The 11210-nt window shown below is 71.6% G+C and overlaps 1 protein-coding gene across 14 annotated transcripts in view; it reads right to left on the reverse strand.

The window, feature by feature from the left end:
- Window positions 1-11210, reverse strand: part of PLEC (plectin) — a 59144-nt gene that overhangs the window by 43242 nt on the left and 4692 nt on the right. For 7 of the 14 annotated variants that reach the window (XM_064672914.1, XM_064672656.1, XM_064672838.1 and 4 more), the window contains exon 2: window positions 10744-10936. In XM_064672914.1, coding sequence (XP_064528984.1) covers window positions 10744-10936 — 193 coding nt within the window. Of the gene's footprint in view, window positions 1-1183; window positions 1689-5634; window positions 5696-9201; window positions 9860-10743; window positions 10937-11210 lie in introns of those variants that run through there. The other 7 variants (XM_064673257.1, XM_064673091.1, XM_064673006.1 and 4 more) reach the window with 3 other exon arrangements.

Consider the following 11210-nt stretch of genomic DNA (forward strand, 5'->3'; position numbering starts at 1 on the left):
AAAAGGGGGTCCTGGAGGGGCACCGGCATCCGCTCCGCCCCGCGGGGACCCCGCAGCCCCCCGCCGCCGAGACCCCGTCCCCGCCAGCCGGTGATCCAGGCCGGATTTTCCGGCAGCGCCTCGCCGGGCGGAGAGAAAACCCGGATCCGGATGAGCTGGCACGGCAGGACTGGACGGGACGGCCGGGGCTCCGGGATCGCGCCCCACGCGGGGTCGAGCAGCGACCGCAGCCTCGGAGCCCGGCGCGGGGTGCGACCCACGGGGCAGAGCTCGGGGGAACTCCTCTGTCCCCGCGGGACGTGGGTGCTGCCCGCGCAGGACCCGCACCCACGGGGCAGCACCGCGGCGGGCCCGGCCCCCCCGCCGGCCGGTGACTCACGGCGCTGGCAGGGACCGGGCTCGGCGCCTCTGGGCTGGAAACTTGGACCGGCGGCGGCTGCCCACGGCCACGGGCTGACTCACAGCCCGGAGGGGTGCGGGGGGGCCCTCGCCACCGCCTCGGGGCGCCGCCGCAGCTGCCCCGCCCGGGGGGGGTGGGACACCGGACGCCCCGCACCCCCGCCGGGTCCAGCTGCCGCCGATCGTGTGTCGGGATCGCGTGTCGCAGGGGAGGCGGTGTTGGGGACACCTTCGCAGCCGCAGCCCCCTCCCCACCAGCCCTGCCCGCCCCAGCTGCCGCCGTCTGTCCGACCCACCCTGGGCACAGCGGGGGCCTTGGAGGCGCAGAGTCCCCACGCACGGCCCCTCACAGCACGGCCCCTCACAGCACGGCTCCTTCACAGCACGGCCTCCCACAGCTCAGTTTCCCCAGGACACTCTCCCCTCCCCACCATGGGGAGCCCGGGGGGACGGCAGCAGTGACACTCCTGCAGCACTCAGGGTCCCTAGCACCCCACCAGCCTCTTGGGGACCCCGGGGAGTCACCTCACTGCACCCTGGTCCCCCCAGCGCCCAGGGACCACTCCAGCCCACAGGGTCCCCGTGAGCTCAGGGAGGCACAGCGAGGAGCCCCCCAGCACCCTCCTCCCTCCCCAGGCAGCGAGGGGATTGCAGGTGTCCCCCACCCCATCTTTGGCCAGGCACCGGGGGGGCTCAGGGGGCTGCAGCCACCCCTGGGAGCAGAGAGGCTCAGGTGCCCCCACCCACGAGAGCACAGGGAGCACCCCAGGGCTCTGGTCGGTACCTGCGGCCGGGCTGGGCTGCGGGGGCAGCTGGGACACCCCCTGCCCTGCAGCGACGGTGACGGGCTCCACGTGCCGCTCGCCCTCGTCCTTCCTGCGGTAGAGCCGGTCGCCGCCGGCGGGACGTACCCGGTGGGTGCCGGTGCCGGTGGTGGCACGGCGGGTGTCGGGGCGCGGGGCGGCGGGGCGCGGGACGCGCTGCAGGGAGCGCGGGACGACGTCGGGCGGCAGGCGCAGGTACTGGCGCAGGTGGGCGATGCCGGCGTCGGTCAGGTACCAGTAGAGGTGTCGCCAGGCGGCCGTCTGGCGCACGAGGCCGCGGGAGCGCAGCGAGGCCATGGCGCGCCGAACCTCCACGTTGGCCACGCCGGGCAGCTGCGGGTGGGTGCGCCGGGGGCACCCGTCCCGCTCTCCCACCAGGACGCCCTCGCGGAACAGCAGCTCCAGGATGGAGCGGAGCCGCTCCAGCGGCATCAGCATCCCTGCCACCATGGTGCGGGTGGCAGAGCAGAGGGCACCGCACACGGCACAGGGACAGGGCTCAGTTGCGCCTCACCGCTGCTCAGTGTGGTCCGGTGCAGCTCCGTGTGGTACAGCCCAGTACGGTTCGGTACAGCCCAGTATGGCCCAGCACAGCTCAGTACGGCCCAGCACAGCCCAGCCCAGTATGGTCCAGTGCAGTCCAATACAGCTTGGTACGGTCCAGCCCAGCCCAGTATGGTCCAGTTCGGCTCGGTATGGCCTGGCACAGCCCGGTACGGTCCAGTACAGCTCAGTATGGCCCGGCACGTCCTGGCGCGATCCGGCACGGCGCGGTGCTGGCTGCCGGCACGGTCGGAACGGCGGCAGCTCCACCCCCGTTCGGGGGGGCCGGGGGGTCCCAGGCCCAGCCCTGACTCACCACCGGCCCCTCCCCGGCCCCGGCTTCCGCCCGGGGGGGGCACGGCCGGACCCGCCCCCACTTCTCCCCCCCTGCCCCGACCCACCCGGCCGGTTCCTGCGTGGGAACCCCCGCGGCTCCCGCCCCGCCTCCGCCCCGGGACCGGCCCCACGGAGCTCCCGGGGAGACCCTGATCGGGGGGTGACTCTGAGCCCGGGAGGGGGACCCTGAGGCTGGGGCAGCCCTCAGCTCGGGGGGAGACCCTGAGCCGGGAGGGGTCTCTGAACTTAGGAGGGGGCACCCTGAGCCCGGAGGATCCCTGAGCCCGGAGGATCCCTGAGCCCGGGGGAGAGCCCTGAGCCCGGGGGAGAGCCCTGAGCCCGGGGGAGAGCCCTGAGCCGGGGACGTGGCGCCCGCGCCCCGCCCGAGCATCGCGCACCGCCGGGCTGCGGGCAGAGCAGCAGGCAGGGGTCGGGCAGGGGGACGGGCAGGTGTATAGGCAGGGGCGCAGGCAGGGCTGGGAGGCCACATCCTGCCACGTCGATGTTTGCTCTGCTCCTGCCCCTGTTTATACCGGGGGAGCAGCCCCAGGGGGACCCCACGTCGCCCCCATATCCCCCAGCAGTGACACAGCCGCGGCAGTGGCGTAGCTGTGCCCCACCACACCCTCCGGGTGGCAGGTGAGGACGAGGCAGCTGCCCCCCACAACCACCCTCTGAGCCCCCCCAGCAAGGACAGCTGCCCAACACCCCCTCAGTGGCAACTGGCACGGCCCCTAGCACAGCAGTGGGACCCCCCAAGCACCGTCGTGGGAAGAGACCGGGCATTGGGGACCCCCCAGGGGGGCACACCCAGGCTCCGTGTGAGGGGCGGGGTGGGAGTGAGTGCCGGCGTTCACACCGTGGAGCAGGAGGGACTCTGGGGCGAACTGAGGTGCCAGGGATCCCCCCTGCTGGAGGCTGCCCCATGCCAGGGAGATCCCAGCCCCACAGCCCCCAAAAGGGGAGGAACCCCCCAGGGCTCCCCTGGCCCAGCACACTGAGGCTGGGGCACAGGGACACTGCCCACAGGGCTGCAGGAGCCCTCTGGCATGGGGGGAAGGGGGATGCTGTGGTCCTTGGGAACACCATCCCCGGCACCTCTGTCCCTGCCGATGGCACTGCTAGGAGTGGCAATGGGGTGCACTGGGATTTACTGGCGGGGAGCAGGGACCCGGGCATGGCTCACTCCAGAGCTGGCAGGCCACGAGGACCCCAAACCCACAGATGGGTGATGCAACCGCGCTGGCATCACGGGGTGGGGGGCCACAAGGATTTGTGCAACTTCCCCATCCCCTGATCTTGGGGGCCAAAGGAAGGTGGGGGAAAAGGCCCCCGTTGCTGAGGGCCCCCAACACCGGGCACCCCTGGTACAGCTGGTGCAGGGGCCAGGGGCACCAGGGACACTGGGGTGCCCACCCCCCAAAAGGAATCCTCCAAAAGAGCATCAGTCACCTGCCTGAACCCCCACAAGCATGTCCGGCACCACAGAGCACCCCCCAGCCCCACGGTACCCCAGAACCCCAGCAGGGTGGGAATAGATGGGGGGAGCAAGGGGACAGCAAGAGAGGGCAGAGATGGGTGGGCAGAGATGGTGCAGCAATAGGAGAGTGTTGGGGAAATGATGGGGAACAGAGATGGGGCAGTGATGGAAGGAGCGATGAGGGGCAGAGATGGGGTGAGTGATGGGAGGAGTGATGGGAGGGCTGAGATGGGGCAGAGATGTGGGAGTGTTCGGGGGCAGAGGTGGGGGGAGTGTTGGGGGAGCGATGGTGGGCAGCAGGAGTGTATCCCCCCCAGCCATGGCCCCGCACCCCCAGCCCGCAACGGGGTCACGGCCGCGCCGGCGGCTCCCACCGGGAAGTGCCGCGTCAGCGCCCGCCGCCCGCCGTGATCCAACGCGATGTGACAGCGGGGCCATCGCCAGCATCCCGCCGCTGCCCCGCGCCGGGCAGGGCGCCGCACCCCTCTGCACTCACCGGGGAGGAGCCCCTCGCCCTCCGCTCCGCGCTGCCAGCCCCCCGCACCGGCCCCGCAGCTCCGCGTCCCGCCGCCGTCGCACCTCGGGGGGGACAGGGGGGCATCGGCTGCCGGCACGCGGCACTGGGGGCACCCCCCCGCAGCCCAGTGCACGCCCCGTGCCCCTCACCCCTCCGGCCCACGGCGGGGGGCAGCCCCCCAAATCTGGGGCGGGCAGCGGCTCCTGGCCACGGGCCCGGCACTGCCCTCCCGGTGCCAGCACCGGTGCCGGTGCCAGTGCCGGGGTCTGGCGAGGCCGCAGGGCTCCCCGTGTCCAGCGGAACAAAGCCGCGGCTGTTTGCGGAGGGCACCGCGGCCAGAGACCGGCTCTTAATGAGGCCGGGGCCGGCGGGGGTCCCGGCACTGGCGTGGGTCCCGGTGCCGGCGGGTGTCCCGGGTCGGACGGTTCTCACCATAAATCAGCCTCGTAGCAGCCCCGGCTCTGCGGGAGCAGACACGGCCCTGGATCCCCCCGCTGGGCCTGCGGCACCGCTGCGGCTGCCGGGCGCCACGACTCTCCCGGGGTCCCTCCCATCCCAGTTCTCCCGGAGTCCATCCCACCCTCGTCGGGGTCCATCTCCACCCTCGCCGAGTCCATCCCCACCCTCGCCGGGGTCCATCCCCACCCTCGTCGGGGTCCATCTCCCCCCTCGCCGGGGTCCATCTCCCCCCTCGCCGGGGTCCATCCCCACCCCCGTCGGGCTCCGTTCCAGCCCGACCCCGGCTCGGTGGCTCGCTGCGGTGCCAGGCCCCGCGGTGGCTCTCTGCCCGCTGCGGTGACACAGGGGCCGGTGGCCGCCAGCAGCCCCGTGACCGGCATCCGCCGGCGCCCGTTACTCACGCCCCAGCGCCCCGACTCTGCGGCGCGGCGTGGTGACACGGCACGGCACAGCACCCGCATGGTAACACGGCACGGCACCCCACGGTAACACGGCACAGCACCCCACGGTAACACGGCACAGCACCCGCACGGTAACACGGCACAGCACCCGCATGGTAACACGGCACGGCACCCGCACGGTAACACGGCACGGCACCCGCACGGTAACACGGCACAGCACCCCACGGTAACACGGCACAGCACCCGCATGGTAACACGGCACGGCACCCCCACGGTAACACGGCACGGTAACACGGCACAGCACCCGCACGGTAACACGGCACGGTAACACGGCACAGCACCCCACGGTAACACGGCACGGCACTCGCACGGTAACACGGCTCGGTAACACGGCACTGCCCCGGAGCCCGGCCCGGTGGTGCCTGGCAGGGGCCCCGTGATAGCGGGTGATGCTCGTGACACCGGGTAACCCTGAGTGATGCCGGTGACGCCCCCGGTGACCCCCTCTCTCCCGTCCGCGCTGCGACACGCGCACAGGAGGGATGCAGCGCGACTGGAGGCCCCCGGGACGCGGAACCCTCCCCGGGACGCGGAACCCTCCCCGGGACGCGGAATCCCCGCCGGTCCCCTCGGGCTTGGCCCCGGGACGCGGGCGGTGTCCCCCCAGCCCGGTACCTTTGAGGGAGGCGATCTCGTGGTGGATGCCCCGCGCCCCCTCCATGGCCGCCCGCGCTCCCGCACGCTGCCGGCCGGTCCCGCAGCCCCGGGGCGGGACGGACCCGCCCCCCCGGCCCCGGCCCCGCCTCGCCCCGCCCCCTCGCCGCAGCCCCCCGCCCCTGCGGCACCGACACCGCCCCCCCCCCTCCCCACCGGCTGGGACAGGCCCCGCAGCCCCCTCGGCACGGCACAGAGCCCCAGCAGCACGGCCCCCCAGACCCCTCATTACAGCAGAGACCCCCACATCAACATCAACATCAACACAGACCCCCCCAACAGCACAGCTCTGCTGGCCCCACCAAATCCGATATGGCCCCTCCACCAGCACAGACCCCCACCCACCATCCAGCACACACAGCACCCCCTCCATGACCAATCCCCCCATCCAGTACAGCCCCCCATGCTCATCCATCCCACTCCCCCCCGGCCAGTGGGGCCCATCCCCGGGCATTGGGCACCGATCCAGTTCTGCCCAGGGCAGGGATACAGATCCCCTCTGGCAGCAGTGCCAGGGGGGCTTCTGTCCTTGAGGGGGGAAGGGTTGCCCCCCAGCCCCCTGATTCCCCCACTGGCACCATTGCCACAGGCTGGGGGTGCTGGCAGGAGCCCCTGGCACGGTGCCAAGCAGCAGTGCCAGGCCTCAGCCTCAGCTCCGCGTGGCTGTGCCAGCCCCGGGTCCTGCCGGGAATGGTCGCACTGCGGCCACCAGCCATCCCTGGGGACACCGGGAGGGACCCAGCACGGCCACCACACTGCAGCCACCAGCCACCCCCCAAGCCCCAGGGACAGCGGAAGGGACTGTGTCATGGCCACCACACCGTGGCCACTGTGGCCACCAGCCAGCCCAGGGACATTGGGAGGGACCCAGCATGGCCACCACACCACAGCCACTAGCCACCCCTCAAGCCCCAGGGACAGAGGAGAGACCCAGCACGGCCACCATACTGTGGCCACTGTCCACCACAACACAGCCACCCCCAGAGCCCCAGGGACACTGGGAGGGCCTCTGACCCTGCCACCACACTGCAGCCAGCCCCTGAGCCCTGGGGACACTGGGAGGGACCATGGCAGGGACACCACACTGTGGCCACCTGGCCACCACACCGAGGACACTGGCCAGCCCTTAAGCCCCAGGGACATAGGGACCCCGGCATGGTCTCTGCCCTGTGGCCACTGTGGCCACTGGCCACCCATGAAGCTCCAGGGACACCAGGGAAGGACCCTGGCATGGCCATTGCACTGTGGCCACTGGTCGTCCCCCAAGCCCCAGGGACACCAGCAGGGACTGTGGCATGGCCACCATGCTGCAGCCACTGTGGCCACCATCCAGCCCCAGGCTCACCAAGAGGGTCCCCAGCACAGCCACTGTACTGTGGCCACCATGACCACCAGCCAGCTCCAGGGACACTGGGAGGGCCCCCAGCATGGCCACCACAGTGCCACTGCAGTGAAGGGCTGGGTGGTCCTGGGGGTCCAGCTGCCCCCTGGCAGGGAACAGCCTGAGTGGATGGGCACTGTGCCGAGCCCTGGGGAACAGCCCCAGCTGCCCTGGTGATGGTGACAGCTGTGGTGGTGCCAGGGGTGACAGTGTCCCCCAGCCTGGTTTCAGTGCCCACTGGGCACTGTGCTACAATAACGGCTCTAACAGAGAAGCCACGAGGCATCCGGCAAACACCCCAACACCCACCTCACCCGGGAATCCCGGTACCCCCAGAGCACCTGCACCAGGTCCTGGGCCAGGGCCACCACCAGCTCCACCAGCCCCTGGCCTACAGATGGTGGCAAGCACCAGCCTGTGCCCCCCAGCACAGTCCCTGGCAGAGCGGGTGCCAGGTCCCACTGGGCTCTGAGCCTCAGGGATGGCACATGCCAGCAGCACTGGCAGGTATCACCACCCCCAACAGGCTCTGCACCCACCATCACCACGTCACTGCGTGTGGCAGAGCCCAAGGCCAGCTGACACTTCCCAGATGCCACAGCCCTAACCTCATTGTCCCCTCCAGGCCAACTGCTGTCCAGCTGTGATGGCACACACACCCACCCCATGGGTCATGGTCCCAAACACGCCAACACCTGGCAAGGGGTGACCAACCACACAATGACATCAACCCTTGCTCCGGGACCCACGGCATCACACCCACCAGTACCCAGCCAGGTGGGACCAAACCCACTGGCACCCAGTGAGGGGTGACTGCAGGGTGACACTAAACCCACTGGCATCCAGTGAGGGGTGACTGCAGGGTGACACTAAACCCACCACATGTCCCACAGCACCAAACCCGCCAGCAGCCAGCAAGGTGGGATCACATGGTGATCCCAAACCTGCCAGCACCTGGCAAGGTGCAACTCCCCAGTGACACCAAACACCTGCTCGGGGGCCCGTGACACCAAACCCTCTGGCACACAGTGAAGTGGGACCACATGGTGGCACTGAACCTTCCAGCACCTGGTGAGGTGGGATCATGTTGACACCAAACTCTCCCTCCAGAACCCATGTCACCAAACCCACCAGCACCCAGCAAGGTGGAACCACATGGTGACACTGAACCCCTGCCATTTGCCCAGGACCACCAGTCAAGCCACACTGACCAGTCCCACGGTGCCCTGGCACCGCTGAGGGATATCAGCTCCTGAACTCTGTGCCATCCCTGCCGGTGGCACTCAGACCGTGGTGGGACCCACCATGCTGAGCTCCTCCCAACAGCACCGGGCGCACTGGGGTCGCTCCCAGGGGACACCTGAGCCGTAGCACAGTTGGTGGTGGCACCAAATGGGCTGCAGGCTGAGGGCACGCACTCCCACCCCCCAGAACTGGTGCCCTGCCCTGGCAGGAGCAGCTATAACACCTCATCCCAAGGACCCTGCGGCGGGATCAGCTGCGACCCCCCGGCGCCGGGACGGGGGGGCCGCCCCCCCGCAGGCAGCATCCGCTCCCATGTAAGGGCATGGCTGCGGGCACTGCCGGCCCCGCGCCGGGGCACCGGAGCCCCCTCGGCCACACACAGGCGTGGGGGGTACTGCGGACAGCACTGGGGGCTGACCCACCACCCAGCGTGGGCCTTGTACCCCGAGATGCCACCGATACCACCACTGCCACAGATGCCACTGCCGAGCACCGGAGCCCCGCTGCCCACAGCCGCCGGCCCCCCACCGCCCGTGCCCGCTCTCCGCCGCCCCCAGCCCCCCGACAAAACCCCCTTTCCCCAGCCCTCCCACCGGGACCCCCCGCCCCACCACGCCGCCCCTGACCCCGCCGGCGGCCGCGGGGGGCGGCGGGCACAGTCCCTGCCCGTCCGCGGGCACCGAGTCCCCGGTGGGGGCAGCGGCCGGGGGGGCTCCCCTCGGGGTCCGAGGTGCCGCTCCGTGTCCCCCGGTCCCCCCCCACCCCCCCGGCCGCGCCGGGGCTGGCGGCGCCCGTCGTGCCCAATTATGGGAATGAGCGGCCGCGCTCCCCCCGCGGCCCCCCCGCGCCCGGCGCCCCACGGCGCCCCACGGCCGGCCCGCGGTGGGGCGGGGGTCCCGTACCCTTGTAGCGCTCCCGCACGTCCTCGTAGGCCTGGATGAAGTCCTGCTCTTCGGGAGCGGGCGGGGGGGCCGGCGGCGGCCATGGCGGCGGGGGCGGCGGCGGGGGGCGAGGGCAGGGGGCCGGGGCCGGGGTCCGGCGTGCCCGGCGTGTCCGGCGTGTCCGGCGGCTCGGCGGCCCCGCACCCCGCGGCTGGGCACGGGCACGGGACGGGACAAGGGACGGGACGGGGACGGGACATGCCCCCGCCCAGCCCTTTAAAGGAACCGCCGGACACCGCCCCGATGCGCGCCAGACCACAGGGCACGGCACCCACGGACACGGCACCCCACGGGGCACGGACACGCTATGGGGCGCGGCACCCCATGGGGGATGGGGCAGGTGGAACCCTCTGCGCCCCCCAAACGGGTCACACGGTGCCGGGGACGCGGCACTGCCCGAACCCCGACACCACCGACCCCGGCCGTGGAGCACCCACGGGTGCCCAGAGGAGCACAGGGGGGCAGGGGTGAGTGATAAGGGGCGGGGGTCGCAGTGATGGGGGACACTGGGGGTGGGGGGCGCAGATGATAAGGGATGGGATTGGGGGGTGCCTGGTGGACCCCACAGTTGGCACAGGGACTCCCCTGACTTGCACCCTGACATCCCCACCCTCGCTCGAGGGGCAGACGAGACGCCCCCTCTCCTAGTGAGTGGTCAGCCCCTTAAAGAGACCCCTGGGTGCCCCCCAGCCAGTGAGGACAGGGACGTCACGGCTCCCCCGGGGCCCCCACAGCAGCCCCATGAGCACTGGGGGATTTTTAAAGTTCCATCTCTCAGTGCCACCATCCCTGTGTGGCACGGGGGGGGCCCACTGCGGCCCCCACCAACCTCCACCGGAGCCCATTCCCAGCCGTGGGCGAGCTGGGGGGGTGGTGTGACACTGGCCCCGTGGGACGGGGCCTCGTCATCCCTAAAAATAGAGACTAAAGCCCCGAAACCCGAGCGGGGACGGAGATGGGGGGGGGGGGGGGGAGGGGAATGGCGAGGAAAGGACAAGGAGGTGCAACGGAAATAGCCCGGGGGGGGGTATTCTGTGCGGGGGGGCTGAGTGCTGTATGGGGGGAACACGCTGAGCCCTGTGACAAGACACTGGGTGCCCCATGGTGGTACACTCGAAGCCATATGGGCACGGCACGGCTCGCTCGGCTCAGCACGGCACGGCTTGGCATAGCATGGCACGGCTACGTTCGGCCCGGCTCGGACCGGCACGAGCTCAGCTCGGCACGGTACCGGCACGGCTCGGCTCAGCACGACTCGGCACGGCATCCTGCATGACGGCACTACTGCCCCGGCCCCAGCCCAGCTCCCAGCCGCGGTATCACCCTTCGGTCCCCCGGCCTAGCACGGGGCTCCCACATCACCACATGGCATCGCCCCACCGTCCTCCGGGCACCTCCGGCCCCTCCATCCCACCGCGCTGGAACCCCCCGCGCATGCCGAGACCCCCAGACACGTCCCACACCCCCGGTCACATCCCGTCCCAGCCCCGGTCCCGGCCGTACCTGCGATGCGGATGACGGCTCTCTCGGCGGGGTCCAGCACCGTCCCGTTGCCCGCTGCAGCCTTGGCGCGCTGGGAGCGCTGGTGCTTGCCCAGGTTCCAGGGCAGCGTGTCCCCGGCGCCGGGCGAGCCGCTGCTGCCACTCGAGCTCTCTGCCATCGCCGCCGGCTCCCGGCTGCCCGCCGACCCCGGCTCCTGCGGCAGAGGGACCGCGTCAGGGACCCCCGGCACCGGGACCCCCGGCATCGCCACCACCCTCCTTCGGGCGTCAGGGACCCCCGGCGCCGGGACCCCCGGCATCGCCACCACCCTCCTTCGGGCGTCAGGGACCCCCGGCGCCGGGACCCCCGGCATCGCCACCACCCTCCTTCGGGCGTCAGGGACCCCCGGCGCCGGGACCCCCGGCATCGCCACCACCCTCCTTCGGGCGTCAGGGACCCTCGGCACCGGGACTCCCCCGCACCTGGCA

Source organism: Pseudopipra pipra, chromosome 1 (genome assembly GCF_036250125.1).
Source record: "Pseudopipra pipra isolate bDixPip1 chromosome 1, bDixPip1.hap1, whole genome shotgun sequence".
NCBI lineage: Eukaryota > Metazoa > Chordata > Aves > Passeriformes > Pipridae > Pseudopipra > Pseudopipra pipra.